The sequence below is a fragment of the Ixodes scapularis genome, unplaced genomic scaffold (genome assembly GCF_016920785.2).
Source record: "Ixodes scapularis isolate PalLabHiFi unplaced genomic scaffold, ASM1692078v2 PGA_scaffold13__105_contigs__length_92229423, whole genome shotgun sequence".
In the NCBI taxonomy this organism is placed as follows: domain Eukaryota; kingdom Metazoa; phylum Arthropoda; class Arachnida; order Ixodida; family Ixodidae; genus Ixodes; species Ixodes scapularis.
Genome location: NW_024609839.1, coordinates 18,317,722 through 18,344,803, shown reverse-complemented (window position 1 = coordinate 18,344,803; position 27,082 = coordinate 18,317,722). Strand labels below are relative to the sequence as shown.

Sequence of the window (27,082 nt, the reverse complement as noted above, 5' to 3'; positions counted from 1 at the left end):
TTTTAGATTAGATACATGTTACTTTATCAAGACGTAAAAGTTTCAAACGCCAAAAACATCGCTTCTGCCTCCACAACCAAATCTCGTAAGAACTACTTCGTGCAGAGTAGGGACATGGAGCAGAACTTCCTTTTTTCTTGAGGTGAAAACTGGTATAGCTATAAATGCCTACCACCAGCTAATTGGCACCTCTTCAATCGATGTTACTTTCTTCAAATAATATTAGAGCAAACATAAATGAACTTTGACCTTCTTTATTAATCATATTTTATTGCATTTTGGGCTTTGCGATGCTTACTTAATATTCTGACGAAACAATAGTCTCTTAGAGGTTAAGACAACTTAAAAAAAACTCATTTCGTTTCTTAGGTTGTCAGTGATTAAAGAGGGAATTCCTCGTCATCACAATTTTAGAGTAAAACTTACCTGTTTGAAGATTTTCGTTTGCCTAAACCAACAAAACGCCTTTTACAAGGGGTCAACAAAATATTTTTTTAACGTTTACTCGCAAAGAAAGTAAAGTTTAGAACTTTTTTTATTATCATTTCTATTATTATTTCGAAAACTTCTTTCCATTCACTCGGTTGTGGTTCACGAGGTTTCTTGCTCAAAAGTATATTTGGCCAGGCTCGTGGTGCGCTGCGCTAATTTTTTCTGAGTGGTGGAGAGGTGGTAGCTCTGAGCTACGTTTGCTTGGAACAGCCCCAATGCCTGAAACGTGACGCCTCTCCCGTCTCTTGTTAGGTGTTCGTGTTCCAACCCTTCCACGTTATAGTACCTCCATATTAGCTTCTTGTCGCGCGTTTCAAACAATGCTGCAACGTAACCCTTCAAGAAGATGTCTGCCACCCACGGCACCACCTGTAAATATACAACATGATGAAAACAAAGATATATTGCATGACCCAAGTTTCGGTTAAATCATCACCGAGGTACGGCGAAATTTTGATGGTCACTGATTTGCCTCAAAATCGAATCAACACGTAAATATACAGGTCTAAACCAGTAATACAAATTACAAGTCACATCAAAGTTTCTTGTGTAGCTACTGCATTTTTAAGTTTGGTCTGAGTGGTTAAATCTGGGGTAACACTGCTTACACATCATACAAAAGAGAGCCTGCAAACAGATTCGAACGCGAGTCACCGCGAGATCTGTGCTTCAAATGCCGCATTGCAATGACTTACAAGAGGAAGCTTGGCACGCGGCATTCAAACCACGGATGTTGCGGTGACCCGGGTTTCCAGATTGTCTTTTGTATGAGCAGTGTGACAACGACTTTACGCATATATTTGTCTATTATACCTGAACTCTTTTTTTGGGGGAAGTGCGGATTAAAATACCCTAAGTATGCGAAGAAAAACAAATGCTTGGAGAAAGCACATTTTTGTGAAATCACAAAAGCTGCAAAACAAAAAAGTAGCTTTCTCCGGAAAATCTAACTTCGAGAAAACTGAAACGCAGTTATGAACCCACTAGCTCTGACCCCTATGCGTAGCTGCACAGTTAAACGTGGCGGTGGTATGTCTTCACTGGACTATCAGTTATAGTGTCGGGAAACATTACTGACGCTAAGAAAACCTACAGATCATCCTGGTTACGAGCATTCTTACTGTGCGTGCGATTCAGTTGACTTTTTTTTATTAGGCTAGTTTGAGACAGGCGGTGTTTTGTTTTACGTTGAGAGCTACGCGACGGTTGATTTTAGATAGTCAGAAAGGTTCAACTGTATCTGTAAACATTTTCTTTTTCAGAAAACAATTAAATTATATTGTCATTGGTTTTAGGAATATCATATTCATAATATCGAAATTTTTACTACTCAGCCGCACAAGTAATTTCATTTTACACAGTTCCAAGATACTCCGGTTACACCCGCAAAACACTCAGCGTTTTTGTTGGCCACAGGGGAAAACTGACTTAACATCATGCAACGAGAGCCACGATAGCTCTTGACAGCTGTCTCAGTAAAATAACTTCGGTCTAAGAAAGACAATATTTACGGCAATGAGGGAAGCTCAATTCTCCGACGATGTCCTTTGTACGCAACATCAGCCATGTTGATCAAGACCGGGAGAACGCGAAAGTCCGTAACAATGACTTTACCATGCCAGATGTGAATTCACGGCACGACCAGCCTTGGTCGTGTTGTGAATTCACGATTGGCGAACTTTGGCGTGAGGTTTCGTATTAATGTTCATAATTGATTTAACGACTTTTGGGGGCGGGGGGGGGGGGTCGTTTAATGAAATACATATGACACCTGACCATTATTTGGCCCTCTCTACGTGATGAGCGCAGAAACTAAGCAACTTCCGGATTTTACAACACCATTCTTTTAACGCGTTTGCATGTAGATTAAACTATAGACCTTTCCAAACAAGAGTGTGTAGCCGGGGCCATTTTGAGTGTTCGAGCGTATGGCGCGTGCTTTGCTCGCTTTCTAAAGCGGCGAACGCGCACGTGCTGGGCTGCGAAGATCGCGCGCTGGACTGTTATTCTGCAAACATTAGAAAGGTCTATATGGGCTCTGATTCTCTGCTTCTTCTATAATAATGTTCCATAGAAAGCAAAGGTTTCGCCGGTCATTAAGATAAACTGCGAGAATACATACGGAAGGTGGCTTCAGTGTGGCGTCTTGATGTGCAAGTAATTATGAAAATATTTTTATTGCGCACTTATACATTTGGGCTGACTTTATTTCCGTCATTTCACAGAAAAGTGGCTCAAACAATGGTGTCGCTATATGCCTAGTGTGCTCTTTTTGTAAGATAAAAAAAAACATGGATAAAAAAATAGCAAATCGTACGCACCACCTGTGCTTCGTTGACATACCACTTAGCTTCGATAGTGGCTTCAGGAGGTATATTGATATCTTGTTTAATCATCTGTCGCGTAGTGCGTGTTTCGATCCTGGTAGATCCAGAGCTTGTCGTCAGTGTTGTCGAAAATTCTGTCGAGAACTGATAAATTAGTGGCACGTTTATACTGAACTTGACTTGAGCCGTGAAATCTGCTCCCCTGGTAACGGACCACGTGTACTCGTCTTCGTGTTCTACTTGCTCCGATATGTACGCCTTACCCTCCTCGCCAGACTGGTTGTTGTGAAACATCTGTACGTATACAGCAGACAACTTTAGAGACTCTACTTTGACGGCCTGGTAGACCACCGGGCCGACTTTGATCTTGACTGGTGGGTACCTGCATCGAAAAACTGTACCGTTATGCTGCGCTCACACCGAGTACAAAATACCACCTGGAGACTCCGTCTAATGCCTCCTTTTTGAATGGCGGTACTGTGACACGGGACCTAAACAAGCTGTTTTGCAAACAAGTTCACATATGTACGAAGCAGACATTCTTCGAGTATGCTTAAGGAGATCCCGCATATAATTCTTTCACCATGTTTGCAGCGACCACAGCGCCCTCTGTATGATGTACGAGCAGTGTGATTGTACCTTTAATCTGAAACCAGATAACACTTCACGGCATGGCTACTCCTTTCCGTCGCTTTAGATAAGATTAATCTCGATAGTGCCCGCCAACGCTATTAAAGCTAGAATCAGCGATAGCTTTTATTCTTCGCTATAATGTCGTTCTTCAGATAATACCTTGTGTCCCAGATGGAAACGAGAATTAATAGTAAGTAATTATGGCAATAAATATATCGTTAGTTTTTTATAGCCTTCAGGAACAACTCTGCAGTGCTCGTGCTCGCTCACTTAAAAATAAAGTGATAAAAAACACAAAATACAAAATGAAAACTGAGTCCACAAATCCGACGCACCTCTACCAAGCATACAAGAAAGAGCAACAGCACTCAAAGACAACACGAAATGTTGTAATGTTAATAATACCAAATAAGAAAGCAGAATCCATGACGTTTGTGAGACTGTTTTCTTAGCACTGCGAACGGAGCACAGACCGCTGTTCAGATGTAGACACGCTAGAGAAATTAAGTAGCTAAATACCTTTACTCGTTACTCACTAAACTAGTAACGAAGTTTGGTACTCCCGCTATAAAAATTATTTTTGAGTTTTTATTGAAAACGTCTTGACTTCTTGTTGACTCTGATTACTTTTTCTTGACTTTGACTTGATGCTGACATGGTCAAGTGAAAGTTTGTTGACTTCTAAAATTGTTTTTTGATGATTTTCTTCAGCCAGAGTCAAAAGAAAAGCTGTTAAGTTTCTATTAACTTGGCGTTGAATTTTTTCTTCTGTCTTCCTGATGACAACGTCATCAAAATGACTGTAGATGTTTTGTTTACTTCATGTTGAAAATCTTCAGTTGAGTCTCTATAGCCAGTGTCAATAGAAAAACTAGTCTGTTTACACTTTTTGAACATAATACACCTCGACTAGATGTCAAATTCACTAAGTTTCTCAATAGTCCCTGGCAAAGTGAGAACGGTGGAGAGCAGCTTCAGTTGCTCTGTCTCCAGCGCGAGCCTACTATCCTTGACAACGCTTCGGCGTTCGTGCTCCTCGAGCGCGCACGTGCAGTCTAAGCACGACGGAAGGCATGGGGCGCGTGCTGGAGGCCAGGCGTTCGGAAGACACGCCCTGCCATTCTCACTTCGGGACTTTGGTTACTTTAATAACCATATTAAACTAGTCAACTAGTAAAGAAAAGCAAAATAACTATTTTAAAGTGGAGAAACTTCCTTGACTCACTTCGTTCTGAGGGGTGCAATGCTGAGAAGCGATAACATTTCTGCTAGGAGCAGTTTTTGTCGATGTTTTAGATACTGCACCGAATCATTTCATTTCATTTCGTTTCATTTCATTTATTAGCCATTCATTCCATTTATTAGCCATTTCGGTTGGAGTGACACGGACAAAAGGTGAAAAAATTCACCTTACTACGTTCCCACTACCCACACAGGTTTCAGTGCGACGCAGCAAAAAATAAAGAATTAAACGAATAAAATATATATATATATATAATTACAATAAAAACAAAGCACAAGCAGTGTGCAAAAACAAACAACCGCTCTCACACACACAAAAAAAACACAATGCACGGCAAAAAAGAGGAGTAATGCAACGCAAAGGAACACAAGGCTATGCAAAACAAAAATACTTTAAAAAATTCACTTCTACGCAAGGTTCTACACGTTTCCAAAAGTAAAGGTCTCTATTTTTTTCTTAAAACTATTAAGAGATGTTGCTATTTCTGCCATATCGAAAATTTGTGGATGCCTATTGAGAAGTTGTGTAATTTACTGTGTTAAAGGGACACTGACAGGGTATTTATGCTCGCGGGGGTTTTTAGTTGTACGTGACATATGAGAACCCAACTACTCAGAACAGAATTTGCGGCTCGAAATTTGGTTTCTTTCCGCCCGAAAACCGCTGATCGAGAACTGGCCGGTTTGAGTCGCGCTCACTCTCTTTTCCGGGGATCACGGGCCGTTTTATAAGGTTTCAACGCGACCACCACATTAAATCGAAGTCATGGGCCATTGAAGGCACACAGTCAATATTAAAAATAGAAACAAAAACATACGAAACCCATTTTTTTGTGGCTCCCAAATAGCTGCAAATGCGATGATTGAAAAAAGAAAAAAGGTAGCACACACAACCGGAAGCATTCTGTACGTTCACTGTATAATTCTCAACATGACGTCGTTTCGCGTGGGTGTAGCGGATGGCAGCGGACGATGGGCGTGGGACCTCTACTTCAGAACTTTCGTTCACGGCACCGGTGAATTCTGTCTTCCTTCGAAAGAGAAATTTTGGACCGATCAAAAGAACTAATATTCATCCCTTACGACACGCCCGATTAGCAAGCCGATTGTACGAAGACGTCGCTGAGCCGTCGTCCCTTCTCGTGGCTGAAGACATCGCTCGGTCAAACGTCAAGCACGAAATGCGTACTTCGACTTGAATACGCACGCGTACGGTTTTTTTACGAGGTGCGAGTGTGGCCTATGCGTGGTGCTGGCCGACTTCAAACTGGGAGTGCATGTACTGGAGGGAAATCGGCAGCAACCTTCCGACATACAGTCGACCGGCTGCATTATACGCATGAAAGAGTTTCTTCGGTAGCTCAGTGGAGCGGGCACGGGTTCGATCCCTGGTGTGGATGTACCATTTTTTTCCCAAGGATTTTGCGGCGTGTACATAACTTATTTTACAATTATCACTGAAAAAAACAATTGTTGTGTAAGATACGTCGCTGAACTAAATTGTATGGGATCCAATTGTTGACACCTGCGAACTCAATGTTGTCATTTTCCACAAAATGCAAGGAGCATATATGAAGCGGGTAGCGTCCACTTTCCGAGCTTCGCGTAACTGTTCTAAGGAATTGCAGCCAGCCATTGATCCCGACCCGTTGATCTTTCGGAAGCGTGTGCACTCTGCCGCACAATGCCACTTTCAGATGCAGGACATATGAGGCGGCTCTTCACGCAACATCTTGGGAGTATTCTTTTCGGAGCCGATCACGGGAATTCACCACGGGCACTCACTACTTATCGCCAACACCTAAATGTACAAAACAACTCATCCTGGAGTACAGAACAGCGAGCGGAACAAACATAACTGCAAAGGAATCGAATGGCGAACGGATCCCTACGCATTTCATGTTCTACGTGCAAAAAAAAAAAAAAAAAAAAAAAAAAAACGCACGGCCGGGTGTAGCCACGTGACTTCCGCCACTCAATCTCTCCTCTCCACTTCTTCGTGTAATGCGGGAGTTCCGGTTTCGGTTTCGAGCAGCTGCGTTTTCTGGCTTTATTAAAAAAAAGACGTGACTCTGTAGCAAAATATTATGTGGGTAGTATTCCAACACCATAATAAATCGCCTGACAAAAAAGGAAAAAAAAAATGGGGGGGGGGGGGGGGGGGGTGTCAGTGTCACTTTAAAGTTTGATCTCCGTAGTTCGTGCGTATTTTCTCTGTAACATGTATTACACAACTTAAGTTTGAGGGAATGTCTTTTAAAGGAAATTGACATAAAAAAAATTCCTGCTGTTCTTGAAATAATCATAAATTACTTTTGAAAGCTTGAAGGTGATTAGCTACTGAACAGTGAGCAAACTATGCTTTTGAAAATAAATAGAGGTATATTCATTATAGCCCAAGCACTCGATGGATCTCACAGCCTTCTTTTGAAGCATCAGTATTTTATCAAAGTTGCTTTTTGATGTGGTTCCCCGAACTAGTGAGCAGTAATGTATACGAGAGTGAATAAGTGCATTTTATATTTGACGCTTTGGCCATATTGGTAATAAATTTCTTACTTTGTGCATAATGCCGATTTATCTGGAACACACTAAACATAACTTGCATATATGAGTTGTCCAAAATAAGTTTTTATAAAACCAGACACCCACAAGTTTTATAGATTTAACTTTTTCTAGTTGGTACGAATTAAATCTAATGCCAATGTCAGTGGTAAGTAACTTATCTTTCGCCCTAAACACAATATATTTCGTTTTTGAAATGTTCAACTCAAGCTGGTTTGTAATTAGTCACGTAGATAATTTATTTGACCATTCACTGGACGTATTTTCAAGTTGGCGGAGATCAGGGTGCGAAAAAAGGACGTTCGAATCGTGTGTCTATAATACGACTTCTGCGTTTTGATAAATATTATCTATATCATTAATATAAACAAGAAACAACAATGGTCCTAAAATAGAACCCTGCGGAACACCATATGCTATTTGTTTAAGATCTCATTTAACGCCGTTAAAAATGGTGAATTGTGACCCACAGATCAAGTAACTATAGGCGCTAGCTCTGGCACTTTTCCTCTTTTTCCGTACAATTTGAGTTTATTTAAAAGTATTTGCTGCTTAAGGGAGTCAAAAGCTTTTTGAAGTCTATTAATATTCGGATTGCGCATTGTTTACTTTCAATATTGGTAACATTTTCATTTTAATGTTAACGCGTGCCATTTCCGTTTACTGATTCTTTTGAAACCCCAAACTGCTTTTCTGTAATTATTTTATGCTTTGTAAAAAGGCTAGTCAATCGGCTGTTTATTATGTGTTCCAAAATATTTGAACACAGATGTGATACTGAGATTGGTCTATAATTGTTGAGGTCGCTTTGTGCACCAACCTTATGTATAGCATAGACTCGCGCTACTTTCGTTCGGTTGGGAAAACAAGCTGTTGACAACGGTACGTTACATACAGGGTCTGTCCCAAAAGTTCCCGGAATTGTTTTTTTTTATAAATCATTTATTCAATATCAGTTTACAATCTTTTCAGAACTTTTCAAAGTAATCTCCCCCTGCTTCGATGCACTGTTGCCAACGCTGAACCCAATCACTGAAGGCGCCCTGGAAGCCGTCAACAGGAACCTCCTTCAGTGAGGTCGTCGCAGCTGCTTTTACCGTCTCCAGCGTCCCATGCCGAGTTCCTTTCAGGGTTCTTTTGATTCTTGGGAATAAAAAGAAGTCCGGTGGTGCCAGATCGGGGCTGTACGGTGGCTGGGGCAGCGTTGGCACACACATTTTGGCCAGCAACTCGGAGACAATGAGCGCGGTGTGGCTTGACGCATTGTCATGGTGCAAGATCCAGTTGTCGCAAATTTCTTTTCGGACTCGTCGAACCCTGTTTCGCAACCGTTTGAGCACTTCACAGTAAAACTCCTTGTTGACTGTTTGTCCCTGTGGCACGAATTCACTGTGAACCACACCTTTTCTGTCAAAAAACACAATGAGCATTGCCTTGATTCGCGATTTGCTCATCCTTGCTTTTTTCGGGCGAGGAGACTCCGTGGTGTGCCACTCGCTGCTCTGACGCTTTGATTCGGGATCGTACTCGAAAATCCACGTCTCATCCCCTGTGATCACTCTGTCCAAAAATTCTGGGTCTGTTTCGAAGCGTTCGTGCAATTCCTGACACTTCAACAAACGCTCTTCCTTCATCTCACTCGTCAGGACCTTTGGCACCATTTTCACGCAGACTTTCTTCATTTGGAGATCCTCTGTTAAAATGCGATGAACGATTGTTTTGGGTATTCCACACTCATCTGCGACCATTCGAACGCTTAATCGCCGGTCCTTGTCCAAAACGTGACGCACATTTTGCACCGAGTCATCCGTTTGTGATGTCGACGGGCGTCCCGAGCGGTCGTCGTCGTTGACGGACTCCCGACCTTCCCGGAACCTCTTGTGCCACATGAAAGTTTGGCTTTTTTTCATCGCGTCGTCGCCGTAGGCCTCCCGAAGCATTTCGAGCGTCTCCGCCCCGTTTTTACCTAGTTGTACACAAAAGTTGATTGCATAACGTTGCTCCAAAAACTGGTCCATTTTTTTTCTCGACGAGGGTGCTGTAGATGCCTCTGCGCGGAGCGTGACCTGCCTCAGCAACTGATAGCAGACAACTAAGACCGGTCTCGTTTCGAAGCTTATATCCCCTACTAACTTCTCCACCTGAAGCCCCACCCCGCCAGGCGGCGTTGCCGACCACAAAAAATCATTCCGGGAAGTTTTGGGACAGACCCTGTATGTGTGCTAAGGGAGCAGCTATAATTCTGGATATGGCTTTGATTGGTTTGGCCTTAAGGCCATCTTCACCTGCAGCAGGGTTATTTTTAAGACTAGCAGTCAGTGTAAGTACTTCTTCCTCATCAGTCGGGAAAAGGAAAATAGAGTTACATATGATCTGACTTATATATGACGTGACATTGCCTACTCTGGTTTGGGGAGAGGAGATTGCACCTGATGTTAAGAAATGAGTGTTAAATATATCAGAGATCTGTTTACCTCTGTAGCTTATGCCGTGTATCGCGAGTTCACTTGGAGGTGGATCTTTATTTTTGGAGATCAAATGTCCCACAGTGCTCCATATTTTCTTTTGATCACCTAGAATGCTCATAAATTTGTCTGTATAATATTCACGTCGTGCCTTTTTTAGGTCCGAGCTTAGTTTGTTCCGGAGTATCTTGTAGTTAATCAGGATTTCTTTGTCTCTGAGCTTTATGAGTGTATCATACAAACGATTTCGGTTCTTTATTCTCATATAAAGTGTTATAGTTACCCATGGCTTTCTTATCTTTCTATGTTTTTTCAGTGTTCTTAACGGAAATGCGCGGTCATACAATAATATAATCCTATTCACAAATATATCATATGCTACGAGAGGATCACACTCATTAGATACAAACTCCGAATTACTATTGGACACCAAATTGAAGAATATGTCGAAGTTCTCTTGAGCAATTGATCGGTACGTTAAAGAAGGAGCAGACACAGCTTTTCCTAAACCTTTCAAAACAACAAAATATTGGAAGATAATCACTAATGTTCCATGTTAACAGACCCTCTGTAAGTTCGCTAGGATCACAGTTTGTTATACACAAGTCAATCAGCGTAGCCGTGTTCGAGGTAACTCCTAATGGGTTTATCAATAACATAAAAAAAACATAACACTGAACAAGTTCCGTATATTTTATACACGTTTGTCTAGAAGACGGGATATCATTATTAAAGTCACCAATCAGCGACAACTGAAGACATGAAGAGGTGGCATATAAGTTGTACCAATGCTTTTTAGTTAGAGATATCATCCGGGAACTTCAAAACACTATTTTCGCTTTGACAGACTCCCGAGAAGATGATCGGATACCTGGAACCTTAGTAAGTGCTGAGGTGGGCGCCTGCCAAATGATTGCACTCAATATGTAGGCTACAAGGCTCTGGAGTAAATAACGGGACTGTAATTCAGGTGTTCGGTGCTTCATGGTGTTTGTGTTCGCTTCCAATGTGTAGTTGTGGTATCTGTAGTGCTTTCACATACCACAAGAACACCATATACAGAAAGAAGAAAATCTCGACTTTTTTATGGTATTTTGTTGAGGCCCACTTGGAGCAGAGTGCAAAGCCGTAGTAAGCTTCCAAAACTTCGTTGAATGAATAGCAACGCTGTAAATATTTTTTTAACAGTTGTAGTTTTTCAGTTGAAAGGCTATACATTTTCAATCAATTGTAAAGCTGCAGAAAAAGCATGTTGGTAGTTGTCAAAAACCCTGTTTACTTTTTTATGAAAAAGAGGGCCAATATCCAAAAGAAAGTCAACAGAAAAGCTAAAGAAAGTCAGATGAACTGCTATTTACATTTTATATGCTCTGATGACCTTTTTCAAGAGCCTTCCATCAGAAAAGCACCACATTTTTGGTAAGGGTCGATAGTGTGATTCAAAAGAAGCGCGTTTCCCTTGACTTGAAAGTAACGCGTCCTTTTTTCGTTACTCTTAAAGGGGCAGTCAAGTAGTTTTTGAGTTCGTGTTTTGATAATGACAGCTGAATTTAGACGCTTTAAGTATCCCTAAAAACCAAAAAGTATAGTCATACGGTGATTATTTCTTTAATAAAAAATGTAATTGAAGGCCGCCAAACCTCGGATCCATCCGAAAACGAAACCACTCTCATTGGTCGTCGCACGCTTATCAAAAGGATCTCGGGCCAATGGCGTTGGACGACGTTCCGTCGCGCAGTGATCCCGAGGTAGCCGCATCGGCCGAACCTCTTTGTCATTCGAGCTTCGATCATGGCGGAGTTCTCTACGCTCGAGGACCTGACGCCGTTAGAGGTTGAAGTTCTTCGGCGGACAGCCGACCTGGGGATGATTTCCTATGACGCCACTCCGACGTGCGATGTGGACGATAGCAGCGCTTCGGAGTCATGTTCGGGTTCCGAGGACGACGAAACGCAGACCTTTTCGGGCGTTCTTCGATTTGCGGTTGGGGCAAGTCGTAACCAAACCAAGGTTTGACATCGCAGCGTTACCTCTGGTACGTGATGTCAAACGATGTCGCCACGTTGACTTTCGCCTCGGGAGAACGGGGGGAAGGCTGGTTCAGACATGTGCAACGAGCGCGTACCTACGACTGCGTCCGTTGCAACCGGAGCGACCGGTACGACCGCACTGCGCCGCGCGTACACACACCTGTAACCACTACAACAAGAGCAGCGGGTCGTCAGCACGGTGACCGCTTCTGTACGCCGCCGTCAGCTGTGTCAGCGGCCCCTCTAAAAAAGGGGACGCACTGCTACTCAATGCCGTAACAGAATATAGACAGACAGTTTTCTAGTCTAAAGCTTTATTATTTTTTCTTGATAGGCTTGCAGGGTACAGCGAATGAAAAAAATAAAATAAAAAGATGCAGCGCCGTCTTGGACGATCACGACTCTAATACACGACATTGCAATAGTACAAATATCGCCACACGCCTTTTCTACGATTATAAAAGACAATGTAATCTTAGCAGCGATATAGCAACGTAGAAATATGATTTCGTGATCAGATAGACGTTGCGAGCGTTCAGGATTGCTAACACTAATCACTTTTCTCCGGTGATGAAAACGCGTGAAAATTCGTATCCTTTATACGGTACGCGCCAGTAATACCTTGAACTTGAGCACACGCATGAAATGCGCCAAATCAGAAATCCGGGCGATGTTCGAGGACACAAATGCTTAGAAAGCACCACTGTAGTCGAAATAAACAAACACGACGGCACGGGCGTTTCTGCTATCTTGAGAGTGCCGCCACGACATCGCCGCACGAGTAGGTGGACGTTCCCTTCTAGTACGTGCTGGGTATTCATAGCGAAACACGACGAAAATTCACAGTCAAGGATAGCGCTTTTACGCGGAATGATGAGCTTTCACCAGGCCGTCCATTCCGACGATCACCACCGACGCCACGTTTGCGGATAGAAGGAGCCGGCCGGTCCCCGACCGGCACGACCGGCCTGCAACGCGCGGAGATATGTGCGCTTCCGCGCATCCCTGGGGAACGGGAAATTCACCCCCCGCGGAGGAAGGCAAGGAGAAAACGTAGTCCCTTGTTTGTGAAACGATAATTGCGCTATCGCGTATTCTAAACTAGAAATATTTTACGTCTTGTGAAATTATCATGCACAACATATTTAAATGAACTGAAAATTGTTTTTTTTAGCGAAACTTTAAAAAGACCGCCAAAATTTTCAAACATACGATAATTCCATTGGTCCTCGCAAGTACAGAAAAGAGTCCGCACGTATTTTATTCCTGCGTGATTAATAGGCGTTTCTGCCTTCTAAAACTGAAGATACTCATTCACTGACACTTCCTTAACACCATCGCACCAAAAAGTAGCTGCTCCAAAAACCGCTTGAGTGTCCCTTTAATGTGTCGTTTTGTGAAGCAGCAGCCGCTTCCAGTACTTGTTGCCGTTAACAATTGCCCGCCTTATAACGCGTTCGTTCGGGGATGATTTGGGCTATACAGAAAGGCCTTGTGCAGATGTTTTATATGGCCTATCTAGCTCTTCCTCGTCACGCAAACCACAGGCGCGAGCTGGGGCGAGAACTACGTAGGGTACTTCTGTCGTACGCGTTCCCTTTCACAAGTAACGATATACCGTTGCGCGTTACTTCACCGCAAAGTAACGACAGCACGGCAAACGTTTCTTTTCTTAAAACTATGTCGCTACATCGTAAGAAAAAAAAATATATATAGCTATAGATATATTTTTTCAAGCTACTTGGAGTATAAGCATCCTTCTCTCCTCAACCGGGAGGAGCAAGGCGTGCCTAACTGGGCTTTGCTAGCAGGCAAGCACGGGGGAAATCGCCGGCGTGGTTTCGCCGACCCGTGATCTTTTTTTTTTTTTTTTTTTCTTTTTTTGCCAGCATTTATACTGCGTACTCCAGAAAGAAAAAGAAAGAGAGAGAGAGAAAAGAAGTTATTTTGTAATAAATAGGAAAATTTTCGCTGTGGATCATAGATTAAGCTAGATTTTTAGTCGGAGACAAAGGTTGCCAAGCACAGGTGTGGAAAGATTCACGCGTGGTCGCCTAGAAACCGCCAACTGCTCCTCGGTGTGTTTGAACGGGGGTCGCTCGCGAACCACATCCGCAAACGCCTCGCAAATGCAGCTCAATCACCTTCGAGATTGCGCCCCAAGACCGAGCGCAGTCAACGCTATGCAGGCCGATGGGGTCGACCAAGCCAGGACATCTTAAGCAGCTTTCAAGCCTGCGCGTCACGTGACATAACGTCACGTCCCGGAGGCCTGCGCGGCCGCTGATTGGATGCGAGTGCTGCGTCAGCGTTCCCGTAAGACTCGTTCCCTATTATAGTGCCGCGCGAACGCTGACGCGGCACTCGCATCCAATCAGCGCCCGTGCAGGCCTCCGGGATGTGACGTCATGTTACCTGACGCGCAGGCTTGAAAGCTGTCTAGAAGGTGCTGATCAAGCGGCGCCACAAGTGAACCAGCCCTCGTCGTCGTTGTGTTTCCCCGGATACACCGATCAGGCACGGAAGAAAGCGCAGGATCACGCCGCATTACACTGCGCGCGACTGGTCGAGCCGACGACAGGAAACGCACAGAGACGCGCGTGACGATGCGGTTTTGACGCTGCTTGATCCATCGCCTTACAGCGCTGGCTGCAGCCCTGCTCGTCCAAGCTTATCCCGCATGTTCAACTGACAAAAAAAAAAAAAAACGATCTGCGTTTCAGGTTTGCATTTATGCGGGCGAAAAGGGGAGGAGAGGAGGAGACGAAAGGGCGCGGGGAAATCAGAACGGCGAGAACTCTGATTGGAAGGAATAGTGGGTAGACGCGAAGCAAGCAGCCTTTGACTCCACTGCACCCGTAGAACGCGTTAAAAAGCGGAACGTCGGCGTCCGGCGTTTGGCGTTCGCGTTTGAACGCCTTTAACGATTATAGTGGAGACAAAAGCATCCGACCTTGCGACCACTTTAAAAGAAGTCCTGGTCATGAAAAATACAAAAAAAAAAAAAAACAAAAAAAACTTAGGGGTTCCTTGGCTTGCCCATATTTTGAACCATAAAAAATCTCTTTACGCACCCATGTAAAGGGTTCTTCGGTAATAACCTGTAAGTTTTTTTTAAGCTCCTTTTTAATGCAAAAGAGTTTTTAAATTCCCAAGTTACCTTGCTGCTGCGCCAGGGTTCGATAGTGCTCCACGCGAAACCGCTGTTCAGGAGCTGGGAGTTTTTGGGGCGTAGAAGACTCCTTTTCAGAACGGATTTTCTTGCAGGTTGTACCCACACATCGTTCCAACTCAGGCATCTGAACTCCCCGCGCTCTTTGGTCTCCGCCTCTCCCTCGGGTTTCGACCCGCATGGTCGATGCCAGCTTAAAGCGCGACTTATTACGTTTACGCCTCTTGCGTTCTGATTGGTCCTTCGGCATTCTTATTGGTATAATGCAGCGATCGCATTGGCTGACGGGGGATAATGAGATTCGCGGGACTCGACATTCCTTGCATTTTCTAAAGGTCAACTCCGGGTTGTATTCTTGAACATGGGATTACGACTGTTTTCATCTGAAGCAGTGTCCTTGAATCAGGAGGCATAATTTTCTCGTTCTCGATATTGTGTGTAGTTTTATAAATATCACAGGGGCCCTAAGTTTAGTTTTGGGCGTGTAGGACGAAACCTAAACTGTCTGCTGGAGGGTTGGCTACACTGATCATGAGCCCTACGGACGCGACGTGACGTCTTAAGGATGCTACGATACGTAGTACAACGAAGCGACCGCAGGTCCACCGCGACGTGACATTACGAGGGTGCTCATCCAGTGTTGCTCGACTGTCACGGAGTGGGTGGTTAAATTAATAAAAATAAAGCAATGATCCACTCTGAGGATAAACGAGAAATTACGGAAAAAGAACAAAAGAGCTAAGTTCGACCGGTGACTAGCGCTAGGTCCACGCCAGGTGTAAAATCAGGAAAGAGAGACGATGACACAGGGAGGATAAGCAAACAAAAGATTAAAAATTTAATAAAGTGAAATACTACGCCGCGGACGGCAAAAGAGCACTCTACACAAACCTCGCTCCAGTTAAACGCAATGGGGTCCCGCGGGCCAGAAACTAATACTAAAAAAGTCACGACACTCGTAAAACAGGATCGAGCCGACAAAACCGCGACGAAATCCCAACACTAACCAAAAACAAGGGCAAACCGAGACGGAACTCGAACGTTACCGCTACCCAAAAGGGACAATCCCCCAAAACAGTCGCGACAGAAAGTAGCGCTACGTATAAAAATGTCCCAAAGTTCAACAGTTCGTACTTCAGAGCCGGAGGATGAAGTAGACAAAACAAACAAAAAACAGCTTAGCTTTCCGGTAGGTGCTGAGTCCAGAGCAGTCCGTTGTCTGGAGATGTCGGCCGAAGAACGATGTCTCGGAGTCAGGCGGTCCGGTTAGAAGCTTGATGAGGTCGACACCGCGCACCACACAGCCACGCACGCTTCAGCACAACCAACTCAAACACTTGCCCGACAGGCAGGGCAGAAGCCGAAAAATTAAACGTTCAAAAACTCACGTGCAGGGAGTGACTGCGTCGAGCAGCACCCCGGCCAGCTCCGGGGCTCCACTACTTCCTTTGTTCCAGAACCCCTTTTTATAGGTTCGACTACCGACCAACCTCCCGTTTTCCCGCCTTTCGGGTCAGTCCACTTCCCAGAAAAGCAAAGGTATCCGGCGCCGACCCAAATGGGAAAACATACAGGCCATCCATTTCCCCCGTACGAGTCCAAAACATCAATTATCGTCGATACGTAGAACCCGACAACACGACAGGCGCCAGACTGAAGAAAGTCGCCGCCTTCAAAAGGCGCGCCAGCCAGCTTAGACATCTTTGTATCCCGGCGTCGCCTTCGCGTGTCAAATCGGCACCAGAGTCCGCAAACGCACCCCTCCGTCCGCGAAGGCCAAGACACAAATTAACTTTGCCCCGGGGTGAAGCCTAATCTGAGTCGCCCGTCCACAAGTACCTACCCCGAAAACGAGCAAACCCGTTGGGGACGTAGAAAGGATAATACGACGGGACGAACTGGAGATTAAAAGCGGCCCGGCACTCCCCGTTCCCGGACCGTACCGACACTTAAAGTGGTCCGAAAAGAAGATCATAAAAATGAAAAACAAAATCAAGAAAAGCCTGAATTTGTGACATCGACTAAAAGCTAACGCGCTCGCCGCCCGCTAAAGAGCAGCTGGTCGCATCTTTAAAATCGATTTCAGTAGAGTACACGGCTTCATTTGGAGGTAATATTCCAAGTGTGATCATATTTCATGCCATTAAAGCGATACCAGTCATTTATTTGGCTTTCGTTTTCGACCAGAGTTATCCTTTAGTTTGTCAATTAGCATAATGCTTTCTAGGGTTTTGTTTGTATGTACATGTTGCAAGGACAGTCCAAATGATCCGACGGCGTCCTTGAGTAGTCCACGCAATACGCTCTAAACAAAAATATGGTCTTGAAAAGTCCTTCGACGCCCAAGAACTCTTTCAGCTCGTGAAGAAAGTTTAGTCTCAAACTATATTGCACTCTGGCGACGGAAGAACTTTTTTGCATCAAAAGAGGAAGCTAATGACCCCTCATAAGTTTTTCACCAAAAAACTCCTTCAGGAGGTGCTTAAAATAACTTTTCAGGAAGCTAAATATAGACCAGCCGAAGATCGCCTAAAAGTGCTTTTACGATTTGATTTTTGTAGAGCGTAGAGCCACATTTTTGGGGTAGGTTTTAGTTAAAAGTAACAAACTTCTTCATAAACGCTACGCATAATTATTGAATGGTGTCGTGATTTGGAATATTCAAATGATCAAAAAAGTAACATTTTGTGCAAAAAACATGACACAAATGTAAGTGGTTATTCAAGGAAAGGCGAAGAAAGGAGGCGAATTTCAAGAATTCTGGGCAGTTGTCACTTCTTTCGGGGCGCCACATTTTGTTACTTGCGTTGCTCTTCTAACATCAACGATGTCACCAGCGGTAAGCGTGTTTTACTTCGATTCACCTTAGCGAAGTAACAACACGTCTACTAACGGATGCGAATAACTAAAGCCGTTTTTTTGCGCTTAATTTTCTTATTGTTTTTCGGCATTACGTGCATACGTAAGAATATGACAGCACAAACAAGTACGTGTACCAGTATATTTGAAACGCATTTTTAGCAGTCATAGATCGCGACCTGTACTTTGGTGTTGAAACTTGTTACACCAGTACTTTCAATTTAAAGTGACCTTAGTTTGTTCTATAATATATTATTTTCGGGACAAAGAGTAGCATAACGTACGAATCGAGGGTGTAACGGGGACCCCGGGTTTTGTTATCTCCAGTGACATCAAAAGTTACCAGCCTTTCATTGTACGGGCATTTTCGCAGAAGGATTTGGTAAATCACATCTTCGAGGTCAAATAGGGTGCCGCTGCCTAGAAGAAAACAAAAAATTATTTCACATTTAGACTTGTGACGCCCAAGGGTTGTAAAAATGGTAAAAAAAACAAAAAAAAAACGAGGAAAGTAGAATATTCGAGACGAAAAAAAAAAGATATCATAGGTATAGATCCGGGTTCGACCTTGAAAGCGACCGTCATTAGGACAAAAGCCACAGTCGCCTTGCTTAGACATCAAAACAGTGTACGGACACTGTCTCAGGCGTAAGGGTTGTATATACAACACCCCTCTCACATTGATCATAATAAAGAAAAAAAAAATGGCTGCAGACATCTTCAAAACACAGATATGTGTGAAGCAAACACGCTTCCAGCGTACACCCGCAGGCGATATGAAGGTGAACGCCGGACCGTGGACCGGTCCGTGCTATCAGCGCAAAGACGCGGCTCCAATGGCTGCTCGCTTTCCTATCGCGCTCTTCGCCGAGATTAAGCTCTTGGATCGAGCGCTGTTCTCAGCTCTACTGCTACTCCCCGCAGAAAGCGCGAGGATTGCGGGAGGAGCCTTTCATGCGGTATCGGTAAACAATGTGATTTAGTAATTTTTGTTGTTGTTGTGATATGTGCTAAATCGGAAAGCTGTGGAACAAATCAAAGAGTAACTTATCCTTTCCGCTTCTTAAAAAGGAACCGTTGTTATCGTTCGCAGTTATTAGCGTTCACTCATGAATGAAAAAAGCGGTTGGGTCACTGATAAACCATGCCGAAGAACGTTCGCTCTAGTTCACGTTCAATGTGCAAATCATTTGCTGACAATGACGGGGGCACGGCGCCCACAAAAAGCAGTGCCGAGATCGAAACTCACTTCCACGCTTTAACAGGGGCGTAGCATCAGAGATGAGAACAGCGCTCCATCTAAGCGCTTAATCTCGGCGAAGTGAGCGATAAGAAAGCGAGCCGCCACGGCAGCCGCGTCATGTCGCTGATAGCACGCACCGGTCGACGGTCTGCCGTTCGCCTTTATATTGCCACGCGCGTTGCCGAGCGAGGGCGTGCGTGGCCGAGTGGTTAGCGTGCTTATCTGTCCCGTGAAGGATCCAGGTTTGATTCCAGGGACCGGAATCTAATTTATTTATTCTTTCTACATGGCGTTCTCGCAACTTCGAGAACCTTCTCGTCCGATCCGCTTACGAATCTTCTACAAGCCGAACGTTCTAGGCCGAATGTTCCAGAAGCCCACGCGTTTACAAAAGGGGCTCCACGTGGCATGCCGGAGCCATTCTCACCCCAGCGCTCGATCCTACGGTTTTGCCGACGTCGATGCCCGCGACGCTCTGCTGTTTTCGTCTGTTCCCTTTTTGTTTTGGGTACAAGTTTACCCCATTAAACGTTTAGTTTCTTCATTTATTATCGCTTCATCAATTGTCATTCCTAACATTTTGGTGCGGGGTACGCTCAACAGCATTCTATGCCCGTTGAGCGTACCCCTCTGAAGACAACCCGGCCACGCGACGTGCTCAGCCCCAGAAGGTACCGAAGCCCGAAGAAGCCTTCGTATCAGAGGTCAGTCCCCTGAATTGGGTCTTCTACCGGACAAGCCCAAGCTGAAGAAGACGACGATGGCCAACTAGGCACGGACCCCGGCCGCCGCCGTCGTGTACCTGCCCGGCGCTCCCCGCGCTCCGACGCCCTTTTACCGCAAAGCCCATGAGGGCATAGAAGATTGGGTGCAACATTACGACCGAGTGGCCCGCCATAACGGATGGACGCCGGAGCAGCGCCTTCAAAAAGTGTATTTAGTTTTGGAGGTCACAACACGAAATTGGTTTGAAAACCACGAAGCGTCAATCACCTCCTGGGAGCAACTGAAGGCTGAGCTCCGAGGTACGTTCGCAAACCAATAGCCGAGAGAACGTGCCGAAGAGCTTGTTCAAGTGAAGATCCAAGGCCCTAACGAGAGCGTCATTAGCTTTGTCGAAGATGTTCTTCGATTCAGCAACCGCGCCGACCTTCAAGCCTCCGAAGCAAAGAAACTGAGACTCCTGGTGCGAGGTATGAAGGAGAGCATCTTCGGGGGCTTGGGGCGATGTCCACCTACAACCGTCGAAACGTTTGTAACAGAGGCGACCAATATTGAACGGGCCCTGCAAGCACGAGCCGCTCACTTCCATCGAGTGCCTGGCGTCGCTGCACCCACGCCATCAAGCTGCGCCCTCAGCCCCAATATTCCGGGGATACGAGAAATTGTCCGGTACATCTTCCGTGAAGAGCTGAAGAAGCTGGTACCTGTCGCAGAACGTCCAGCTTCACTCTCGCTCGCCAAGATTGTTCGAGAAGTGGTCCAGCAAGCGCTCCAGCCAGAGGTTCTCGCCGAAGCCACACCGGAACCACCAGCTTTAACCTACGACGCAGTTGTTCGTCATCCGCAGCCTCCTGTCACCCGGCAGTACTCAGCTGCACCCCGATGAGAGCTCTCTTCGCCGCGGTACGCTACGCGCCAAGAGCAGCGTGGACACCGAAAGACCGACGTGTGGCGCACGGATGACAGACGCCCGGTGTGCGTCCACTGCGAGGAGGCTGACCACGTGTACCGCCAGCTCGGCCTGCGAGGATTCGCGCCAAACGACCGTCGACCTCGCTTTGGAGAACGACCAACAGCCATCGAAGAATACCTCCGTCGCCCTCCGTCACCAGCGCCAACAGCCAGGCGTTCCGCATCGGCTTTCCGTCGGTCGCGCCGTGACAGCCGGTCCCCCCTGTCTCGTCGGGAAAACTAAGTGCGGCAACGCCTGGAGGTGGCGTTGCCGAACACGACCGAAGTAAAGAGCCTCCAAGAACGCCGTAGCGCTCCCACTCTCTCGCAACGCATCACAACGACGCGCCAGAAACAGCGTCCAACAACCTAAACGCCGTCATCGACGGCCACGACGCAGCGGCGCTTGTGGACACCGGAGCAGGCTACTCAGGTATGAGTAGGAGGTTCTCTTGCCGCCTTCGAAAAGTCATGACGCTGTGAGATGGACCTCAAATGCGAACCGGCGGAGGACACCTCATTGCACCAGTCGAGAGATGCACTGCTCGCGTCGAGATCCACGGTGAGACGTGCCCCGTGAAGTCCGTGATTCTACAAGACTGTTCCAGAGAAGTCATCCTCGGCATGGACTTTCTGTTATAATACGGCACCGTCGTCGACCTTGGTGAGAATAGATTGACGCTGCGCAAGCCTGTTCCCCTCCCCTTTCAGAGAAAGCCCGAACAGCGTCAGCCGCCGTCCGAGTCGCTGCCGACCACGTGAACCTGCGTCCGCGATCAAGTGTTGTCGTACTCGTCGTGACCGATGAAGCGACCTGCGGCGAAGTTGTTCTCGAAGGCAACCTTTAATTGCTCCTGGGAAGAGGAATAGGCGTCGCATGCCACGGCTGAACTTCAGGATGGGCGTGCCGTGGTCCCCGTGGCGAACTTCCGACAAGAAACGCAATGTCTCAGAAAAGGTGCCGCTGTGGGCCACGTCGAGGAAGTTCGGAACTCCGCCGAAATCGCCGTGATTGCTGAATATCATCCCCACCTCAGTAAGACACTACGCCACCACCGCAGCTCGACAAGCTTCCAGGCCCCCAAGCTTCCAGGCCCGAAACGACGGCAGCTGAGTGACCTCCTCGCCGAATACATCGACTACTTCGTGACGTCGTCGAGGGTGCGCCAAACCGCCGTTAAGAAACATCGCATCGTTACCGAAGACGACGCGCTCCCTGTGCACCGATCGCCGTACCGAGTCTCCCTAAAAGAAAGAAGGTCATCCGAGAGCAAGTGCAAGAAATGCTGAACGACAACATAATCCAGCCTTCAAGAAGTCCGTGGGCCTCTCCAGTCGTGCTGGTTAAGGAGAATGACAGAACGCTTAGGTTCTGCGTGGACTACCGGCAGCTGAACGCCGTAACAAAAAAAGAGGTCTATCAACTCCCCCGCATCGATGACACGGTACACCGGCTGCGCCACTCTCGATATTTTTCATCGATGGACCTGAAGTGCGGCTACTGACAGATCGAAGTCGACGAACGGGACCGGGAGAAGACAGCTTTTGACACGCCGGATGGATTGTACAAGTTGAAGGTGATGCTTTTCGGACAATGCACGGTGCCAGCAACTTTCCAGCGTGTCATGGACACTGTACTGGCAGGGCTGAAGTGGCAGAGCTGTCTCGTCTACCTTGACGACGTCGTAGGGTTTTCAAGTGACTTCGAAGAGCACTTCCGACGACCTTGAGCTGTTCAACAAGCCATAAAGACCGCCGGACTCACCCTCAAGCCGTCAAAGTGCCGGTTCGGCTATGACTTACTGAAACTCCTAGGTACCGTGGTTAGTAGCAAAGGCGTCCGTCCACACCCCGAAAAGACTCGCGCCGTCGCGGCATTTCCTTCCCTGAGAGACAAGAAGGCTGTGCGAAGATTCCTTGGACTTTATGTCTACTATCGACGCTTTATGTGGGATTTCGCAAGAATTTCCGTATCGCTCACTAAACTCGCCAACGACGCCGAGACGTTCGAATGAACCGAGGAGCAGCAGCACGCGTTCGACGAGCTGAAGCAACGACTCCAGACCCCTCCTGTTCTTGGACACTTCGATTAAGATACGGAAACCGAGATTCATACAGAACCAAGCAACAATGGACTTGGCGCGGTAATGATTCAAGCGCAAGAAGGCACCGAGCGGGTCATCGCCTACGCAAGTCGAACGCTGTCCAAGGCGAAGAGAAACTACTCCACGAGTGAGAAGGAATGTCTTGCGGTCGTTTGGGGAATCACGAAGTTTCGCCCGTACATATACGGAAGCCCTTTTCGCGTTATCACAGACCACCACTCACTGTGCTCGCTTGCGAACCTAAGGGACCCGCCAGGACGTCTCGCTCGATGGAGTTTCCGACTACAGGAGTTAAACATGACTGTGGTCTACAAGTCAGGCTTCAAGCACAGCGACGCCGATTGCCTGTCCAGAGCTCCCGTTGAGACATATCCCGCTAGTAGCGACGACGATTACGACGAATGCTTCCTAGGCGCAGTGAACACCGACGACATTCGCGACGTCAAAGAGACGATCCTGAGTTGCGCGCGCTGATCCTGCACCTCGAAGGTCGAGGGGTACTATCCCCCGTGTCTTCTCTAGAGCCCTGCCAACCTTCTTCATTCGACAAGGTGCACTCTACAAGGGGAACTTCGGAGACAACAGCTCGCCATGGCTGCTGGTAATCCCTGCCGACCTTAGAGAGGAGATCTTCCAAGCCTGCCACGACGACCCAACGGCTGGGCACCTTGGCTACAGCAGGACGCTCGCCAGGATTCGGGAAAAAATACTACTGGCCAAGGCTACCTAAGACCGTTCATCTCTACACTCGATCATGCCACGAGTTTCAGCGACGCAAGAAACCACCGACGATGCCGTCAGGACTTTGGCATCCGATAGCTCTCCCATCCACGCCGTTCCAGCAGGTCGGAATGGATTTATTTGGCCCTTTTTGAATCGTCAACTTTGGTAAACCCATGGGTAATCGTCGTCACAGACAATCTCACGCGATACGCCGAAACGAAAGTCCTTCCTTTAGTGACTGCTGTGGAAGTTGCCAAGTTTTTCATCGAGTGTATTGTCCTCCGGCACGACGCCCCTGAAGTCCTCCTTACAGACCGTGTATTATCGTTCATGGCTCAGCTGACGCAAGAAATTCCTCGTCTCAGTAGCACCGGCCACCGTCGAACCACTGCGTACCATCCACAGACAAATGGACTAACGGAACGACTATACAAAGCTATCGCCGACATGATCTCCAGGTATGTCGACGTTGAGCACAAGGCGTGGGACGAGGTGTTAACCTACGTCACGTTTGCTTACAACACGGCGGAGCAAGAGACCACAGGAGTAACACCGTTCCAGCCGGTGCATGGTAGAAAAGTAACGACGATGCTCGACGCGATGCTGCCCCACGAACCTGCTGACGATGGGAGCCACGACGCCTATGTGGAGGCTCAACGAGTTGAAGAAGTTCGCCAGCTCGCCCGACTCCGGATTCAAGATCAACAACGTGTCGACTTCGCCCGGTACAACTTTCGTCGGATCGAAGTTCGCTTCAAGCCCGGAGACCGTGTGTGGGTCTGGACCCCGATACGACGACGCGGCCTAAGCGAGAAACTCCTGGAACGGTACTTCTGACCCTACAAAGTGCTTCGTCTACTCTGGGATCTGAACTACAAGGTGATACCCGACGGAATAACGACCTCATCACGCCGCACTCCATGACCGGTCCACGTCATGCGCCTCAAGCCGTACTACAATCAATAGGACTGTGAATCGTGTTTTGTGCTACGCTCGATAGGACTTCATTTCACAAGTTTACGTAGTTTACCATTATTTTGTTTGTTTTTATGTTTTGTTTCCCGGCATGTCGCATCGAAGCGATGCGCTTTTAAAAGGGGGGAGTTATGCCACGCGCGTTGCCGAGTTAGCGCGTGCTTTACTGTCGCGCGAAAGATCCGAGTTCGTTTCCAGGAAGCGGAATATTTTTTTATTTATTATTTCTACATGGCGTTCTCTTAAGTTCGAGATCCTTCTCCTCTGATCCAGTTACGAATGTTCTACGAGCCGAACGTTCAAGGCCGAATATTCCAGAAGCCCACGCGTGTACAAAAGGGGCTCCGCGTGGCATACCGGAGCCAGTCTCGCCCCAGCGCTCGATCCTGCTGTTTCGCCGACATCGACGCCCGCGACGCTCTGTTGTTTTCGTCTGTTCCCTTATGATCGCCTCATCAATTGTCATTCGTGACAATATCGCCCGCAGGTGTTCTTGAAGTGTGTTCGCAGATAATTATGTCAACATGCCTGCAGCGATCACAGTGACTTTTGTTTTTGTGAGATGCATAAACAATGTAACTGCCACGTGAAAAAAGAAAAGAAAAAATGTAAGGTTGCCACGTGCGTAAGCAGCACCTATACAAAGATCTCAGACATAACATTGTCTTAATCTTTCGCTTCTTTACCTGACACGATTGGAAACCTCCCTTTCACAATTCCGTGCGTCACCACTATAGATTCCTCTTATTCAGTTTTTGAGCACTGCGCCCTCGACGTTAACAACAAGGGTTCTTCCAGAGCCGGTTTAACAATTATAGAGGCCCTAATTTGATAAGCACCAGCGCTCTCCCTGTTTTTATAAAGAAAATAAAAAATATTGGCGGGAAACTATTGTGGTCCAGCAATATCGCGACGGAGTGTCGATGCTCGGCAGTGTTTTTATGTACGTGGAGCTTTTCATTTTATCTCTTTCATTCAAAAAGGTCGTGCGTGGTGAGAAAGTTCTGCGGTTCGGAATCAAAAATGGTATGTACTGTACAGTAAAAAGGAACAGTGCCCTGGACTTCAGACAGATTTCCAAGTGGCGCTTGTAAATCTGCCCGAACCTTTCTCTTGTAAAGCGTTCCTCACTTTCGTATTTCCTTTCGTAAAGGAAAATGTTTCCTTCCGACTCTGAGAATACATTGAACTTTTAACAATATGCACTCGTCCCGAAACCTGCAGCAGTTATAACAGCTGCATAAGTGGCGATACAAGCTTCATCATAGGAGATTTTATACATTTATTAAGCACGTTAGAATAAGTGGGTCCCGTTCCCTCGCTCTCGCAGGTGAGGCCCTTAACTGCGACCTCTTTAGCCTTCTATCTCCCTAGCCCAGTGACACCGTGTTTAGAAACAAAAATCCGTCCACTCAACTGGTAGTTAATTAAGCCAATGCCACCTAGAAGACGGGGCCTGTCCATGACGTCATCATTCGTGGATTCAAAACCCACTCCAAGAGGCAAACACGCCGATGCTTTACGAGAGTCGCAGCAAAGCAGCAGACGCGTCCAGCCTGGCTTCGCCACGTTCCAGCGTCGTGCTCGTTGTGAGATGCAGGGAGACGCGCTGACGGCGAAGCTCACTCAAGCTAGGAGATACGCTGCGTGCAGCCGCTACTGATGACGTGTGGGGGAAAAGGCCCAGGCCTTGTCTTCTAGGTGGTATAGACCTGTAGCTCTCAAGTTTTGAACAACAGTCCTGGCGAGCAGCATGGGGAATTTTTAGGTCACGTTTTCTCTGTAGTGCGCGTGAAACGTGAGCAGACGCAGAGGGACGCTGACAGACGCCAGTTTACGCAGGTGGAAAGTGCATGACGGGACGCTAGGACGCCGCTTCACGTCAGCATTACATGGTCGCGTCTCGCGAACGCTAGCGAAAGGTCCTCTTTTGCGGTCGCGTCTCATGAACGCTACAGCGCCCCCTGGCCGAGAGAAATAGGTTTATTGACTGAACTAAACAGTAACAAATGTTATAACATTAATAAACGATAAAATATTTGTAAAGTGCCTGAATGGAGCGTACTTACTGTGATGAACGGAATACTGCAGAGAGAAAAAAAGCTGAAATTAATATTCGAACACATGACGGAAGCATCGCGCGCATTTTGAGTTTGACAGAGAAGATTGTATTTGCTTATCACTGCACCAGGTCAAGACAGGCGAATTGAGTGATAGAGTCAAATCCGTGTGAAACACACGGATGTGACACTATTTCTCAACTTACTAAATTTGCAGAAATAAATTATGCTTCTTCCTTCTTTAATATTTCTGGGAACACAGAAGGTCATCGCTATAGTACATTCTTGTGAACGAAAAGGCGTTTTTAGAGATTTCGAATAGAGTTTCAGTTAAGCATCAACAAGGTTTTCTGAGCACCAAGATTGCTGAAGTGTGGTCACTCCAAAGCGAATCTTGTCTAGTGGCTCTAGCATAGACTAAAAAAAAAAATTAGTACCGGGCGCGTAAAAGTTTACTCAGTTTTACACTCACCAAGAAGAGGAGAAGGAAGAGCACACACACAAAACTTCGTGCCAT

At 46.5% G+C, this 27,082-nt stretch overlaps 1 protein-coding gene across 1 annotated transcript; it reads right to left on the bottom strand.

Annotated features, from left to right (window-relative positions):
* Nucleotides 1-591: 591 nt before the first annotated feature.
* LOC8027602 lies at nucleotides 592-27,082 on the bottom strand. Its single transcript, XM_040218368.1, has 5 exons — nucleotides 27,038-27,082; nucleotides 26,575-26,590; nucleotides 18,070-18,205; nucleotides 2,814-3,201; nucleotides 592-861 (listed from the first exon to the last, which is right to left on the bottom strand). The coding sequence occupies exons 1-5, from the start codon at nucleotides 27,080-27,082 to the stop codon at nucleotides 592-594; spliced, it is 855 nt and encodes a 284-aa protein (XP_040074302.1).